General features: G+C 41.8%; 2 protein-coding genes across 3 annotated transcripts in view; both read left to right on the top strand.

Moving 5' to 3' along the window:
- RAB32 (RAB32, member RAS oncogene family) overlaps positions 1-12,587 on the top strand; it is a 28,671-nt gene extending 16,084 nt beyond the window's left edge. Inside the window, exons 2-3 of the mRNA XM_079970876.1 lie at positions 6,308-6,585; positions 8,732-12,587. Of these exons, the coding sequence (XP_079827002.1) occupies positions 6,308-6,585; positions 8,732-8,881 (428 nt within the window). The 3' untranslated portion in view covers positions 8,882-12,587. The remainder of the gene's footprint in view (positions 1-6,307; positions 6,586-8,731) is intronic.
- A 3,274-nt stretch (positions 12,588-15,861) lies between these two features.
- ADGB (androglobin) overlaps positions 15,862-18,249 on the top strand; it is a 63,644-nt gene continuing 61,256 nt past the window's right edge. Inside the window, exon 1 of one of the 2 annotated variants that reach the window (XM_079970860.1) lies at positions 15,862-16,101. In XM_079970860.1, coding sequence (XP_079826986.1) covers positions 16,028-16,101 — 74 coding nt within the window. In that variant the 5' untranslated portion in view covers positions 15,862-16,027. The remainder of the gene's footprint in view (positions 16,102-18,249) is intronic. The other variant, XM_079970859.1, reaches the window with a different exon arrangement.

Here is an 18,249-nt window from a genome sequence, read left to right as displayed (position 1 = left end):
GACTAGCAAAATTAGACTGAGATATGAGTTTTAAAGCTATGTCAAACGCTTCCCCAAGTCTGCTTAGATTAGGTAGCAGAAGGTGTTGAAAGGATACTGAGGTAGAAGGGATTTCCTTTCAGATATTATTAGCAGCATAGTGTGCATGTCTCCGAGTCAAGTGGAGCTCTTAAGTTTAGTTTATGCAATTTCTTAGATGTCATTTCCAAAACAAGACTCATGGCATTTCAGAGCAGTTAAAATGCACAAAAGTTCAAAACAGTGCAACCCCACCCCCATCCCAACACACTAACACACCAGGGATAACATGAGTGGAGTACAGTGGAGTAACAGTACAGTGGTACCTCTAGTTATGAACTTAATTCATTCTGCAGGTCCGTTCTTAACCTGAAACTGTTCTTAACTAGAGGCGTGTTTTCGCTAATGGGGCCTCTTGCTGCCACTGCGCCGCTGACACACGATTTCCGTTCTCATCCTGGGGCAAAGTTCTCAACTCGAGGTAACACTTCCAGGTTAGCGGAGTTTGTAACCTGAAGCATTTGTAACCTGAGGCGTTTGTAACTCGAGGTACCACTGTATGTATGAAATCAGCCCCTTGGACCACATTTTATGCAAATTCATGACTTGCTTGAATTAAGTTCCCTGGATTCGTGTGTGTGGCTGAGAAAATGGTAGCCTGGAGAGAAGAACAAGCTGCACATGACTCTGGCCCTGAAATTTCTCTGCTAAACACAAATAAGTCAAATAACTTACAGAACATTTTAGTAGTTAGTTCGAGTCTCTTAAAAGGAACCGGGAAGAAGCACGCACCAGAGGTTACAACACCTCCCTCTGTATAAATTGGGTCATTCCCCTAACTGTTTGTGTTACTTCAGAAGATGAATGGCCTTTAAAATTTCATAAGGCAGAAGAGATGATAGAAGTGTGGTATGGCAGGTCTGCCAGTTCAAGAGGTTTCAATGTGTTTAAAACCTGTGATAGTTGTTAGTTGTTGGCAGAGCAGAATAATGTGAGAGCTTGCTTCAGCATGGGCTGTAAAGTGCCACACAGTATTGTGCAGAGATGTTAGACTGGCTTTGTAGCCTTGGCTGCTTTCCAGACAAACTTGTGGCAAGCAGATGGAAAAGGAGGGAAGAAATGAGAGAAGAAGGTGCTGTCACACCACTTGTTATGTTGTAACTGTTTCTCATTGGGGCAGACTATCTTTCAGTTAGGGTCTGGCTCAAACAAGCAGGTACGTCATGGTGGATTATTATTATTATTATTACTATTATTATTATTAATAATAATAATTGAATTGAATTTATATGCCACCCTATACCTGAGGGTCTCAGGGCAGTTCACAGAATAAAATCAAGATATAAAACCACAAAATACCTAATAAAAATAAAAACAACAACCCAATAGCCCCTCCCCCCCAAAAAAACCCCAAAATTTAAAATGGCATAGGATGTAAATCGGATCAACCAAAGGCCTGGTTAAAAAGGAGTGTTTTTGCCTGGCGCCTAAACGTGTATAATGAAGGCACCAGGTGAACTTCCCTGGAGAAACCATTCCACAGACGGGGAGCCACCTCAGAGAAGGCCTGTTCTCGTGTTGCCACCCTCTGGGCCTCTTGAGGAGGAGGCACACGAAGGAAGGCCTCAGAAGATGATCTCGGGGTCCGGGTATGTTCATATGGAAAGAGGCGGTCCTTGAGGTATTTCAGTCCTGAGCCGTTTAAAACAAAAGGAAATTGTACACTTTGCTTGTAGTCAGTGGTGATCAGTTGGGGTTTCCAGTATGCAACTTGTTGCCATTTGTTTTTGCAAATATAGAAACCTCCATTCATTTCTCCGCACTTGGATTCTGTACATGGAGAACCACTGAACAGGGCTGAAGTGTACACACTGCATGAAGCATTGAAAATCCCTAAGACAAGGCAAGGTGACTGTTGAAACTGGTTTTGAGCAATCATCTCTTGAGAGCTGGCAAGGGCATTATGTCTTCCTTCTGTTAAAGGAAGTGAATTTTCAGTATCCAGAGCTGTTTTAATTTTAGGTCAACTTTTACCCTTAGGATGATGGGAGAAGCAATTAAAAATATATCTAAAACCAACTATAGCCTTTTAAAAAACATACAATGGAACATACATTTCAGGGGGCTAAAACTGGTTTGTGACTTCCTAACACACTTCTATACATATACATATAGCCCCATCAAACATTGCTTGGTAGAAGCTCAACTTTACCATGTACCTGCAGCATGGGAAATGTTGGAGAAGTGCCCAAGATGTAAGCAGGATGTGGTTAACCAGAACTTGTAAAAGAAGCATGAATGGTTTGGGGAAAGAATAGTGAAGGTTCAGAAGGCAACACTCACAGAAGAGAAGTGAGCTGACATGCATGGAAGAGGCATTCAAGACTGAAGGGGTCTCGCCTTGGATGGGGATCAGTTTTTTACTTTTTCAGGTGCAGTAGCAGTAATATGATTCAGCAACTAGAAATAGTGGACCAGTGGTAGGGAACATGTTGCCCTGGATGTTGTTGAACTCTGCTCCCATGAGCTCTAGCCAGCATGACAACGGTCGGGCCTGAGAGGAAATAGCATTCCAGCAACAACTGGAGGGCCACAAGTCCACCACCACTGGAGTAGATGGGTGGTCTCATCCTACTTACAAGTCAAACCCTACTAATCCTATTGTGCGCAAGCTAAAGAAACTTTGAGATCCTGACTTTTCAGTTCTGTGCTGTGCTTGGCAGAATACCATGTTAAAGGGTTTCTGTCATGTTAAACTTCAAAACTTTTGCCCAGTTCTGAACACCTACAATCTAACAAGGATAAGGGTAAGTTCTTGTTACTATAAATTTTGACAGAATTTTCCTGCACCCTCACCAGCACCTCATTGACTTGTATAAATATCCCTGTTTTCATCCAATTACTGGTCGAAGATGCTAGTTTTATTACCATTGTCCTAGGATTAATTCATGGTAAGTAAGAGCAGATATGGTAGACGTTCTGAAGACTAATTAGGCTTGCACAATGCTGGTGCATGTGCAGAGTTCCAGTTAAAATAAGCTTCTTGGTAACAGTACTCGCTGCTGGAGTTCATGCCCACAGGAGTAGTGTTTTAACGGGCACTGTGTGCAATAACTAACTTTGTGAATTGGGAATTCCACTTTTCTCAAACTTGATGTTGCAGAGAATACCAAAGGATTCATGGGGCAAGATGTTTTGTGTGTTTGCCCTTGACTTGATCTAGGGATGGATTAAGGTATATTCTAGAACTGGTGTCAGCTTCACTTTAGCTGATGGACCTAGTTTTAGCAGACTACAGAATGCTGCGTTGTAGCCAGGTATGTGTGACTTCATGGGAAGTTGAAAATTGCACTGATTTTCTGGTGCGGGATCCATCATCTTCAAATGTTTGATCCTAGCACCTGAAGTATAGTATTATAATGAGTTTAGTGAGAGGCTTTTATGTCATTAACTTGGCTGGTTAATATTACAACAGTGCCTACATGAACAAATTACAAGATAAAATGTAGAATAATGATCCAATTTTTCATTACTGTGCTGACCCCAGTACCATAGAAACAGCCTCCCCGTGCCCTGTTTAATTCTATTGCAATTTTTAAGATCAGCATGCATAATCCTCTTTTTGACTGTGTGCTTTGTCTCTACAAAAGATAAAAGCCTTCCATGCAAGTTATCCAAGATAACTTGGATAGTTTATAATTATACAGGTTTTTACAAACTTGGCATATGTGGTCAGAAGGGGTGAAAGGGAGGACTGGTTGATATAGCGTCTTGCATTGTTGCAAAAATCAGTTGATGTGGGGAGGAGGGGAAGAAAAACCTTGCATTATAGGAAGTCTTGTGGAGCCCATAACCCAAAATTGCTGGGGCTACTGCCTCCCTAAATCGACTCAGTCAAAGCAATTCTCTGGCAGTGGAAGAAAGGTGTGTTCTAAGTCCTAGCCCAATGTCTTGGTTAAGCAGCCTTCTCTCAACAGGCCAGAAGCCAATTAAATCCCCACACACACCTTAAGTGGTGCTGTAAGAATTCTAAACATAGTAGCCATGTTAGCAGAACTGTTCTTTAAAACACACATGCAATAGTTGTTCATAGTACTACCCATGAAAAGTTGGTTTGTGTGGGCTGGCCATCCTATCATGTGACAATGTTGGCCCGAAAACAAGAAGCAGAACTAGATGGACCATTGCCCTGATCCAGCAGGCTCTTCTTATGTTCTTAAATGATAGAGTTTCATATTGTGCCATAATCAGGAGTCTGAGCTGTTCATGGTATGTCAGCTAATTCAGATGCCAACTCTGTCTACCAACAACTTGCCCAACCTTTCTGTCAACATCTTCTGGCCTAACTGTGAGCTATTAATGTTTTAACTGAAGTCCCTGGCACAAATTTATTTGATAATTTTGTGGTGAAGTGGTTAAACTCTGGAAGGGAAGTCCTTGGGCAGGGAGACGGATGGACCTTTTTCTGTTGCAAGGTGGGTGAGTGTTGCAGTGGGTGAAACCAGCAGCATGTGGTTTTGATTGATTGATCCGGAATAAAATACCACCTGCTTCAGTTTGCAACATGACCACCTCTGATTACAGTTCCCAGTACCATACAGATTTCATTGGAAGTAAGCCCGATTTGTTTTCGTAGGACCCCCTCAAAAAGTCTACAGAGGGTTTTGTACAACATTCCAATACAGCTACTGTTCCGGAGGTTAAGTTAAAGTCATTCCTTTCTGACTTTAGTGTGCTATATACAAATGCACACACCGACATATATAATCATAGTAAGCAGTTAAGTGGCAGAAGACTAACAATTGTTCCCAGACAGCCAGGGGCAGAGGAACGTGCCTTTTCCCTAACCAATACATCCAGGATTAAAAAAAAAAAAACAAACCCTGTTAACTTTTATTCTCTTCCTTTCTATGTGAAATGTGGGAGGATGCAGTTAGGAAGTCAGGAAAAACTTAAGAAGAAACAGGAAGGAAGGAACTCTGACATGGAAGAACAGGGTAGCTTCAGAAGGTTGCAGAGGACATACAAAATGATGTCAAGGACTTCAGGTTGGCCACCTTGGCATGTGCTCTAGTGGGATCTTTAAAAACTCGCTCCTGCTTTCTACCTTGCTTGTACACAGGGGCATTAGGCAAATGACCTCCAGCACTTGACAAGGGATCTCAATCTCCTGTTCATCAAAAGACGTCCTAGCATTCTTAGTACTTACTCAGTGCTTGACCGTTAAGCAACTAGAATTCTTTCAACGTTATTATCAATGTGTAAATGTTAGTTTAATCCCTTGGAAATAGGGTACATGAATTTTGCAATAAAACGGGCACACCTTCAGCCATGAATGATGGCTTTTGCTTGAACGACTAATCCACTGTTAAGCTGAGTAAAGCTATTGCTGTGGGGATTAGCTTGAAGGTACATGTGGCCAGGGTGTGTCTGTGTCTCAAGCCTACTTTGCAACAACAAGGGGTTGGGCCAAAGGTTATCTGAAACAAGAATGGGTCCACCAACATCTCAGGACACGCACACACCCCTGTGCAGACATCCTAGGCTCTAGGAACATAGGAAATGTCTTGCATACAAGCAGAAGAGCTTGCTCATCAGGCCAATGGCTCATCTAGTCCAGCATCCTGTTCTCACAGTGGCCAACTACATTTATATTTAAAGCCTGAAAACAGAACCTGAGTGCAACAGCACTCCCCACTTGCAATTCCCAGAGTCAAACCACTGGTCTGTCTACCTCAGTATTGCCTACACTGATAGGCAGCCACTCTCCAGGGTTTCAGACAGTGGAAATTCCCAGATCTATATGGAGATGCTGATGACTGAACGCGACACTTTCTGCATGCAAAGCACCAACTTATGGTACTTCCTCCAGGCTCTAGTGCATGTCTGTGATGTCCTCTACATATCCCAGACTTCTGCAGGACTCTGTTCACCATAGATGGACACTGTGTTCAGGACCCTGTACAAATCGTATTCTTCACTCTTCCAGAGTGCCTGATCTGGCCAATGGTGTTTGGCCAGATCAATTGTTTACTGTTGGATTCCTTAAATTCTGTTGGATTCCCTAAATTCTCAAAGTCTTGTGCAGGCAGGCTTCATTATTTCACTCATCTCTAGCTCTTCTGAGTGCTAGCTCAATTGGACATACATTTTGCCATATTCACATGATCGGCTGCCAGCTGCCACATAACCTGATTATCAGTATTGAACAACCCCTTTTTGCTTTGGCTACTTTAAGAAAACAGTGCCTAGTGCTTCCCTTCGTAACATTTGCCCCCTTGTCTTTCAGGTCAAGAACGTTTTGGCAACATGACCAGAGTGTACTATAAAGAAGCTGTCGGTGCTTTTGTAGTATTTGATGTCACAAGAGGCTCAACATTTGAGGCAGTTTCAAAGTGGAAACATGACCTGGACAGCAAAGTGCTTCTCCCAAATGGCAGCCCAATCCCTGCAGTTCTAATTGCCAACAAATGTGACCAAAAGAAAGACAGTGGCCAAAATCCTTCTCAGATGGACCAGTTCTGCAAAGAAGGTGGTTTTGCTGGGTGGTTTGAAACCTCTGCAAAGGTAAGAATATTCTTAAACCAGGGTAAGCTTTAAAGCTTATGTGTACATATGTGAAAAACAAAAGCTGTGCAAAGGCACACTTACAAATTGAATCACAAAAGTTTCTGGCCTAAATAAATGTTTGTTATCTGATTTCTTTCATATATCTGTCTGATTTTGTCTTAGATACAGTTTTGGGGAACAGCTATTATTATTATTATTGTTATTATTATTATTATTATTATTATTATTATTATTTCAATTATTATTAGTATGATTACTTTCTTGTGACAAATTCTGTTACAAAAGAGAAAATTCAAATACAGCTCTAAAATATGACATAATAAATTTGAAAAAATTGTCACACAATGTGTATTCACCATCGCCCTTACCACGGAAGTCAATCTGTGTTTGATCATGTTAGAAGCCAAATATCCAAGAGCTTATTGCCTATCCTTTCTTAATTTTGATGTGGTTTGGATTTGGATTTGATATCCCGCTTTATCACTACCCGAAGGAGTCTCAAAGCGGCTAACATTCTCCTTTCCCTTCCTCCCCCACAACAAACACACTGTGAGGTGAGTGGGGCTGAGAGACTTCAAAGAAGTGTGACCAGCCCAAGGTCACCCAGCAGCTGCATGTGGAGGAGCGGGGAAGCGAACCTGGTTCCCCAGATTACGAGTCTACCGCTCTTAACCACTACACCACACTGGTTCTTAATTTAGTGTAAATAAATCTTCTTTCCATGTAATTATGTGGTATATGATACTTATTTGTTTTAGTCATATGGACGGTGAAGCATTAAAATCCAGGAAATGAAACTTTAGACCAAACTTTATAGTTAATGGCTGTGCTTTTGATCTAAAGAGCACATCGCCTGAAACAGTAACGGCTTCTAGAAAGCTCAGACACATGTGACTCTTAAAAGAAATGCAACCCCACTGCTTCTTGCTTTGAGCAAACATTTGAATAACTAGAATCACAACCCATTTCTCATGATAAATGTGTAAGGAAGCATAGCTCATTGGCAGAACATTTGACTATAAGTTCCAGTTCAGTTCTGGGTGTTCACTCAATAGTGGTTCTTGAAAGGAAGACGTGTAGTTCAGTAACTACTGTAAGTATATCCTTGATGTTCTAAGGGACCCCAAGTTCTAAGTTTCATGTATCTCTGCTTTAAATGGCTTGAGGTAGAACAGCTGATGCTGCCACACATAGCTGACTAATTGGGGCAAAATTGCAGATGGGAGCTGGTATAATTTCATCCTTCTGAAAATCACGCTTTCAGGTGCAGGTGTTGTCCAATTTTGATAAGGAATGGGCATTCAGGTCTAAATAGGCACCCACATTCTGCCCCAACTACTTAATTGAACCACACATATGTAGATGCAGAGAAATCTTGCCCCATAGCATTGGTGAGCAATGGAACTGCTTGTACAGCAAGATAGAGAGGTGTGAATAAGGCACTAGGAAGTAATCTTGATTGATGTGAAATCTCAACATGTTCACTGTCTGATCCCTGCTTAGCTAGGCTCATGCAGGGGAGAAGCAAGCTCTGCAAATGGTAGCGATGCAGCTGCAGGAGTGTATCTGTGCTGCCAAAGCAGCCCCCCCCCAAAAGACAGGAAACTAAATTAAAAGCTTTTTAATGCAGCAGCTTCCATCCACCTGAAGATCATTTTTCTGTGTAGAAAATGAAATTCAACAGGGCACTGGTTTTGCACTGGCCTTAGAAAGGTAAAGTTGCAGACTTTAACCTTAAACCAATTGCATGGAAGCTGAAATAACAGTCATGAAGTGCTTTGCTTGTAAACTTTAGTTCTGAGCAGTTTTCCTAAATGGTTTGAATCATTGTATCAAAACACCTTTTACACATATACAGCAAGTCTTCAACTTACGCATGGGTTACGTTCAGGGATCATACCTACAGCCAAAATAGTGTATTGTCAAAACCCATTGAGTGCATTGGTGGATGGGATTGCTGAAGTCTTTTTTTCCTGGATGCCCCCTTTTAATTTTTTTTTAGAAAAGATTTTCCGAGCACGTAAAGCTGAATTTGCATTAAGTTGTGGGGTTGTTGTACAAGGCTTGCATGCTGAAGAGGTGGTGTTCTTAGATTCTTCTACACACGAAAGCATTAACTTATCTCCTATGGTTTCCTCCACAGGATAATATCAACATAGATGAAGCTGCTCGGTTCTTGGTAGAAAACATCCTTGCAAATCTCAAAGCCTTTCCTAGTGAAGAGAATGATGTCGGGAGACTAAAACTGGAACCGGGTCCTCTGACAGCAGAAAGCAAACCTCAGTGCTGTTAGTTACATCCAATCTTGAAGTGACACACTATGTCAGAGCAGCTAGATTCCTGCTCCTCATGTTGGACTGCTGCTATGGTGCTTCATCACGACAATCCTAATGAGGAATTGTGTTTTGTAGAGTTGATCACACTCCAAGCGTTTACACACTTTTTTCCTTGTTGGGTAGGACTTCAAATTGCCTTCTACACTATATCATTCTATATCATTGTCTGGTTGTGAACCATTTAGCACAGTTGAAAGCTGCCTCCAATACAAAAAGGCAGTATTTATCCTACAAGGCAAGGGTCAGTATGAGTGACTCAATCCCAATATTTATCTTTCACAGTGCAATTTCAGAACTAGAATAGGAACATCTGTCTATGAGTGAAATTGTTCATTTTGATAAGTGCTATTATCATTTGCTTATATCCCCTTTAATGCATACAAAATCCTGTAGCTGCCTCCTTTTGCTTTTCCCATAATGTCTCCTCCATTCGTCTTGAGCACCAGGGCACCAAGCCTTTAGGGACACTTGGCACCCAAGAACACTTCATTTCTGAATAGCACAAGACTAATATTAAGCAATGGTAATCTTAAACTCTATTGCTTGGAAAGTCGGGATAGGAAGATTATGCTGTTTGGAAGGGAGTGATAAGGATAAGTCAGTGCTGTCCCATCTGACCAATGAGTAACAGTCCATTTCTGACTCAGATAATGGAAACAAACATTCCAGTACACTTGCATACATTGCATCTGTGCACAATTAAACTTTTAAGGAAAATCTCCCTTCTTGCACAAGCACAATTCTTTCTGTATGTTCTTATGGTATCTGATGGGTTGAAAATGAATAATGTGCCTGATTAAACTGTCTCAAGAATTTTTTAAAAATGAAATCAGATTGCAACACAGAACTGTCAACTTCGATCTTTTAACTGATAGGTGTACGAGTAGAGACCTCTTCTTAATCATGCTATATTTATAGTACCTGTATTTTTCCACTTTTACTATTCTACACAAGGAGTCACACTTGATTCAAGTCTTGCACAAGAACAATTTGCAAATGTGGAATATATTATTGCTTTTATTACTATTGCTATCTGCTACAGCTGTGTGTGCAAAAATAAGAAGTCTGAAGTATCTGTGCAAAAACTGCCTTTTTCTTATGGTGTGTGTGAAATGGGGTGACTTCTGTAAAATATTTAGCGCATTGCATATTACAATCTTAAAACCGGTTAATCCTGTTTTCTGCACCTTACACCTATATAACATAGCATGCCAGCCACTAGACATCTTGAAGTACTTTTGACCTAATATTTCTGAAGGCTTAAACTGGGTCACAAATCTATTTATGTGACGAAAGATGTTTTGATATGATTTAAATATCAGGCAAATATTTTTATGATGTAAATGCACAAGCCTAGAGTTTTTAGAAGGTATGTTCAGGCACTTTGTCAAGAATCCAAAGAGAGCATCTCATGTTCCTAGACTTCTGTTCTAGGCTTGCACTAATTTTGTTGAATTCCACAAAAGTCAAAGCCCCTTTTAATCTCGAATCCCCTAACCGTTGTGGTTTTCATTTAGTTTTCTAAAATAAATAAAAACATTTGGAATAGATTTTAATACACATGAAGTGCAAACTCTAAATGTGAGCTTGAGTAACTCATTCTGTTTTTAAAAAATCAAAATACGCTTCCTAATGGTAAATGTAATGGTAAAGCATCCTATAGCCACCTTCTGCACCCCAAACTTGCTGCATTGGATGTGGAGGGGATGGGTAACTGTGTTTACATTAACAGATGTGTGCAAATGAACATGTTTGTAAAACCTCATTGAAGATGCGGTCTGCTAGCCGCCAGCACTTCCAAGTAGGGGAATAGACAAGAGACATTCTTTGGGGGCTCGTCTTTGCCAGGCTTTCAGTGTTCTGCTTAACATGGCAGCCCTTTGAGCAGAAATAATCTCTGCTTGTAAGGAAACAATCTTATGCACAGGTCAGCATTTGGATAACATCACACTACTTGTTGATACTTGTCCAATGTGATATCAATTTACAAGAAGAAGAAAAAAAGGTTTTGTATACTTACTGTGAGTTCATGTTGTCCTTGAGAAAGCATTGCACCACTTTTTCTTAAGAAGGAACTCTCACTTCTGCAGCTTTTTAATTAAACAGTTTAGTTAAATCTTATCTTTCCAGTTACACGTTTTTTAATATTTCTTCCCAAAATCTAAGTGAGAAGTTTACATTGCATTTTGACAGTGGGTGTTTAGAGCTCTGATATCAGCAAGCTGCTCTGATCACTTACAGAATTCTTAGAACATTCAAAAGCGAAACTTCATTGCAGCATATAAAATAGGTTGAATACATATCACATGATTTGTGCTATGTAATGGTAAAGCATCCTATAGCCACTAGAAATGTACCAAAGTTGGGGAAAGAGACATCTGCTAGCTTGGTGATAGTAGCAAGGCATTAATTCATGCTTACCAAATATTTACTGGTGTGCCTATTTAACTATTCAAAGCACATTACTGTTGATAGGGAGTCTTCCATGGATATTATATTGTTCTAAATGGGAGCAAAGCACTTGCATAAAGGGTCATGGTGGTGCATTTGGGCATAGAGGCCATAGAGTACTCAGTGTTGCACCTCAGTCTACCTGTATGGTACAGAATGTGGTATTAGCTGTAGAACTCAACTTAATTTAAGAAAACAAACAAACCTTTTGTGCCTCTTAAACTAGCTTAAAGCATGTAGGCAATGCTTGGTGGAGCTCAAAAGCCAGAGGCAGTATTATATGTAATCTCTAGTTTGGGGGGGAAGGGAAGCATTAGTGCCTGCTGTTCTCTGTGAGTAGCAGAAAGAATGTTGTAAAGTAAGTTGTTGATAGCTCCACCTCCTTTCTATATCTTTTAACCTTAGCAGCATAATTGTATAACTTGACTTCCATGCATGGCTCTTGAGAAGTCACTATTGTCCAGAGAAGACAAGTCCAAAAGCAGTGACCCCCTTTCTCCCTTTGAAGTTCATTCAACTCCTCTCTTATAATTGTCACTCTTAAATTTGAAGGGTAAATGAAATATGGTTTATTCCCTGGCTTAATTTCGTGTTTTTCTCAAACTGCACAGTGACCTTACTGCTCCCTGATGAGCGACTGAAGGGCTGATGCCTTCCACTGTAGGATATTTAGTTAAAATCCCTACACTATAAGGGCTGGGAAAGATTTCTGCTATGTGCTTGGACAGCTGCTGCCAGTCAGGAATGATGGCCCTGGTGTGTGAAGCCTTTATATTTGGATTTCTAAGCTAATATTCTCCCTTAACAGCCTTGTCGTGAGGTTAATTTTGACATGATTGCCAGGGCTAATGATAGTTATAGTCCCAAGACACCAGAAGGGCCAGGATGGAGTAGGCTGGCCTAATTTGAGGGTTTCCTGAATGATGGACAAGAACCATGTTCTGGCTCCCCCCCCCCCTTCATTTTGCTGTGGTGTGTCCTCTAGTTGAAATGAAGGGTTCTGTAACACTATACATATATGTGTGTCCATGTACAATCACTGTTATTTTTCATACGTCTGTGTTGTCCACTAGCTCTCCAGGATTAAGAACAATTTCTTCTCTTGGAATAATTTTTCTTCCTGAGAACTAGTTGTCTCAACTTGCTTCTGTGTCCTATTCTTTGTTCCTAATTTACTTGCTCCCACATAAACAATCCGCCTTAAGTTTTTAACCATACTTGGGGATGGTCAAAAGTTAGTTATGAAACTTTGGCCTTCCCCAAGCTTGAGTCTCCAAATATTGTTGGACTACAGCTGCCATCATCATTCCTGACCATTGGCCTGCTGGCTAAGGATGATTGGAAATTGTAGTCCAAAAATATCTGGTAACCCAAAATTGGGGAAGGCTGACCTAAAGGATCCTTGCCACAATAAAGCTTGAGACCTATTGTATATATGACTGAATAAACTGAGCCAGCAGGTGTAAAATGAATGCTTAGGCTATATATCCAAACCGCTTGCTCACAGTATATAACCCATGACATACTGGCAACAGTTGGTGTCCTTGCATCATCCTAGTTGTTAAACCTGTTTGGGACTCTTGACTGCTTCTGTATTTTTGGCTCCTGGTTGGATGTGGCTCTTTAAAACCATACAAGTTCTAAAATATTTCCCACATTAAGGGCATAATCTGCTGCCTAAGAGTTATATAGTGCACTCCAGTTCTCATTGTTCAGTTTAGCTGTTTTCCTGCTTAGCATAAGTTCATAGGTGCATGAGCAGGTAATGAGACAAGGCAGTTTGGGGAATGTGTAGCCTGCATATTCCTTCCACATCCAGCCTGTGCCACCCTCTGCAACAACACTAACTAGGAAGATGGGTCTCCACTGAACCCTTTTGGAATCCAACATGTGTTGCCTGTGTCTATTTAGGCACTAGAATATGTACAGTGGTGCCCCGCAAGACGAATGCCTCGCAAGACGGAAAACTCGCTAGACGAAAGAGTTTTCCGTTTTGGAGGTGCTTCGCAAAACGAATTTCCTATGGGCTTGCTTCGCAAGACGAAAATGTCTTGCGAGTTCCTGCGGGTTTTTTCCCTCCCCCCCCCCTTTTTCTAAGCCGATAAGCCGCTAAAAGCCGCTAAACCGCTAATAGCGCTAAGCCGTCAATGGGCTTGCTTCGCAAGACGAAAAAACCGCTAGATGAAGAGACTCGCGGAACGGATTCTTTTCGTCTTGTGAGGCACCACTGTACTATATATTTCTAAATATTTTTGGAAGAAAATATATGTTGATAGTTTTTCTACTTTGTACACCAAGATTTTAATACTAAATCCAATTGTTTGTGTGTAAAAGCAAAAGCAATTGTCTACTTTGATTTGCTCCAATACAGTGCTCAGGATCTGTTCTCTGTTCTCATCCTTGCTTTTTTGACACAATTTTTGTTTTCTAAAACTTTAAAGTGCTCTTTATATTTTGTATAAATAAAATTTGTAGTCAATACATTGTGTTTCTCTTCTCTTCAGTGGGAGTCAAGAATTATCCCATGTGGGTTAAGTACAGTACTGGGAGATGATGTTTTGGTAGAAACGGAGTGTGGATTAACAAACATCCGAAGTAACTGAGTAATTCATTTCCCCAGAAGATCCATTATTCCCTTAAGTTCTAGGAGACTTCATGAGCTTTCGTTGGACAGGTTTTAGAAGATGCAATGATCTGTACATTCCCTGCCTGCCCCGTAATTGCAACTGATACTGTAAAAAAGAACCCCAAGCAAGTCAAACAGTTCATAGGAATGAGTCAGACCCAAATCTCACCATTCATAAGAGAACTGGATAGGCTGCAGCTCTCTGCTGTGTACATTCAAGGCTGGTCCACATATGTAGCAGACCAAACCTGTCCTACATGGGACTGCATATTTCAGACTTGTTTCACTCCCCCCCCCCAACACTGCTATATTAAACAGAAAGCCAATGCAGTTGGACAAAAAATCTTTCCAATGCATTGTCTTCTGCTTGCAGGATTTTTAAAAAAAGCAAGTACTCAAAAGTAACACCACTCACTTCTTGTCTGAAGTGGTGCATTCCATTCTGCTGTATGTATAGACCAGTCCTTCAGACATAGTCCAGCTGGAGGGCCACAGGATCCCCAATCCTTGCAAATCTGAGTTACTTGAAAATCTGTTGCATTTGAATCCCAAACTCCTTCCCCTGTAATGTTTTCTTTCCCTTATCTTGTTTCCAAGAACTATTTTGCTTTTACTCCTGTTTCCTTGAGCGTGTGCCTCACTGCTTGTACTGAGCACAATTGATCTGGTAAGGTACTCCCAGGGCAGGCCCAAGACATTTTGGCACCTGATGCAAACTGCAAAGTGGTCTCCTTCGCTGCCAGGAAAGAAGAGGTGAGTGAAGATCTACAACAAGAATAAGGGTGGGGAATAAAAATCTACCTAGGGATCTGCTGACCCTGCAGATCCTGCTGCCTGAGGTGGTCACCTCACCTTGCCTCATGGGTGGACCAGCTCTGGGTACTCCAGTACCATTATTCTGTAATGTAGATCATACATACATGGGGGCAGGATAAATTTAAGAGTGGCTTCTGATACCCTTGTAAAAGGTAAAGGTACCCCTGACCATTAGGTCCAGTCGTGACCGACTCTGGGGTTGTGGCGCTCATCTCGCTTTTCAGGCAGAGGGAGCTGGCGTTTGTCCGCTTCCATAGACAGTTTTTCTGGGTCATGTGGCCAGCATGACTAAGCCGCTTCTGGTGAAGCCAGAGCAGCACATGGAAATGCCGTTTTACATACCCACCGGAGCAGTACCTACTTATCTACTTGCACTTGGGTGTGCTTTGGAACTGCTAGGTTGGCAGGAGCAGGGACCAAGCAACGGGAGCTCACTCCGTTGCGGGGATATGAACCGCCGACCTTCCGATCGCGTCCCCTTGTAGTCGACTAATATTGCCACATTAATAATCGAAAGACATAACAACTATTCCGTCTCGAGATCTACTTCTCAGATTAGGCTAATATTAACAGATAAATACTTGCTTTCAGTAACTCCTCTGGACAAATAACTTCAGCATGTCTTGCCTCCAGCAGAAAAGATGTACACCGTTGGGTTTTTCAAATTGTTTTATTTCTCGTGCATTATATATGTTTAAGTTGAACTCCGTCCCGCCACCTAAATAAACACTAATGCAGATTTGAAGAGCCGTCCCCTTCTCACTCTTTGTATTTATGAAGATATTCAACATGTTATCAAGATATGAACAGGCAGCGGAACTCCGGCTTTGTTCACTCGTCGGGCTTTTCGCCCAACAACGTAAAAATACAAAAGATAAATAAAAACAGGAAGCAAAGAGGCGCGTTTTTATCTCTATGGACTCAGGAAGACATCCGTCTACCCGGCGGCAGCTCTATGGTAAAGAACATTCCCTATCAACAGTGCTTTGGAGGGAAGGTTCCGGACCGGAAGTGGGCACTGATGATTGCGACTCAAACTTTCCGTGCTTTTTATTGTGCCGGAAGTACGGGACGCGTATCACTCTAACCCCGTTTCTATCTCTGCGGCTGAGTCGGCGTCTCTTAGCAACGAAATGGACGCCGACGCTGCCGACGCCTGAGGGAGGCGAGCTATTGCGGCGGCGCTGAAGCTCGTCTAAGGGAGCCTGGCATGTCGAAGTTAAGCAAAAAGAAGGAGCCGGTGAAGAGCAACAACGTTCTCCAGACGCCCTTCCCCGCTAAAGAGTAAGGCTTCAATACCCTCCGCTTCTCAGGCGACCCCCGTTCCTTGCGAGTTGCACACAACTCGCCGCCTCTTTCAATGCATTTCTGTTTCTAAGGTTAAGGACTCGCACCTGGAAGATGTGAAGCGATAACAGCGGGAAAGAGTGTTTCTGGGCGCGTGCAGAGTGCACTATCCTTGCCAAAGCAGTGTCTGGCGTCTAGGGAAAGGTTGAGCGTATTATGATCAGTTTTTTTCTTTCCAGCTGCAGTTTAGCTAGATATAGCCATCAGTTACTCAAGTAAATCTTGCCTGAGCTAAATGTCCTTGATTCTTGTTTCTAGGCCACATGCCGTATCTGCCACATGTACTTTGCAGCTGTGGGTGGCCTTGTTTTGATGCTTGAGGAACTGCTGCACCTGGGATTGGCTGGGACTCAAAACCTTAAATGATTCTGCGTAGATTGCGCATTTATTATCTCTCCCTTCCTTCAAGAAACTTGGGAAGGAGCTCATCGTGTGACATACACACTTCCCTTTCCCAGTCCTTAACAACAGGTACAGGAATTGGCCTCGGTGAGTGTGAAGGCTGAGCAGAGACTGAAGCTGGGCCTTTCCACTGCAACCATCCTTCCACTTTCTACTTTTCCTTAAAAAAGTGGGTACTGTATCTTAGAAGTGTCAGATATTTTCCTTGTCTGGAATATGCAAACTTGCTACAGAAGTGTTGCTCTGCTCCCAGAAAATGTAGTCTGGATGGAATCCAACACAGGCAGGTTAGAGGCAGCGAGAGCAGTAGGGGTCAAGTAGAGTCAGCCACACTTAAAAGCAGTAGCTGTGTTTCCTTGTTTGCACAGATGTATGTTAAAGGCAGCATATAAATTAGGAAGGAGAGGCTCTTAACTTCAATGAAATTGACTGGCAGTAGCTCCGGACAGATGAAAGGAAGGACTATTTTACTCAAAACATTATTAACTTGCAGAATGTATTACCACAGAATGCAGTGATGATTGCTAACATTGGTAGCTTTTTTATTACTAAAATTCATGGAGGATATGTTTATCAGTGGCTATTAGCTTTAATAGCTAAGGGCATCCTCCATGTTTGAGGAAAGTATATCTTTGAATATTGGACACTGAGGAATTATAAACAACAGGGAAGAGCTATTGCTTATACCCTCTGCTTGTGGATTCCAGGAAGTATTTGGCTGATGAACCTTTTGTTTAATGCAGCAGGGCTTTTTATGATTTCAGAACACTTGGGGATATGTTTTGGGAAGATAAGGTTAACTGCACCTCTCTGTGTCTGCTGCATGTTTGCAAACAGGCTTTCCTCTTCACATGTTATGTGCACCCTGTTGGTACACAGCAAGCATACCTGCCGTGGTTAAGAGTGAATTCATACAAAATATGGAAGAACTGTCATCAGTTAGTGGTGTTGAATGAGTGCTATTGAGATTCTGGGTACAGTACCAAATTGCTGGGTGTTGTACTGTCTCTTTGGTTTAGTAAGCCTTGGATTTTCTTTGTCTTCAGTGATGTCTGTTTGCCTCTCTCACCACCGCTCCCCCTAATCAACTAAAAGAGGAGATGCCACATCAGTCTCCAGGAACTTCTGAATGAGCATATCAAGCCATTTCAGCTGTTTCCTGGTAACTGGGAATTAAATATATCAGAAAGCTCTCAAACTTTTCTTGAGCCTTGAATACTAACGTCTTCTGATGCAGAAAAAAAGGAGTATAAGACTGCTTGTGTGGCCAGAAGACATGTCATGCCTACCTGAGAACTAACCATATTTACTATTTTTTGGAAGGGCTGGAACAGAATTTCAACAGGAGTTGGCTAAACCAGTAGCTGATTGGTAATAATAGTTGTGCAGGGTCATGCTAAAGAGCCATCAATTCTAGCACTGTGGATTTGATGGTGGCTAGCCACATGCCCCAACACAAGATAATGACAGCTATTCTCAGCAGCTGAGAAGTGTCAAATACACTTACAGCCATCATGGTTAGTGGCCACTGATAAGCAAGTCTTTGGGGTATTTATCCACTTTTATCCAATTCATTTATTTACTAATACAGTGGACGCTCAGGTTGTGAACGTGATCCATGCGGGAGGCACGTTCGCAAACCGCAGCGCCACATCTGCACACGCGTGGGTTGCGATTCGGTGT

Source organism: Podarcis cretensis (genome assembly GCF_951804945.1).
Source record: "Podarcis cretensis genome assembly, chromosome: 3".
NCBI lineage: Eukaryota > Metazoa > Chordata > Lepidosauria > Squamata > Lacertidae > Podarcis > Podarcis cretensis.
The sequence above is the reverse complement of the archived record's forward strand: the minus strand, read 5'-3'. Positions and strand labels throughout refer to the sequence as shown.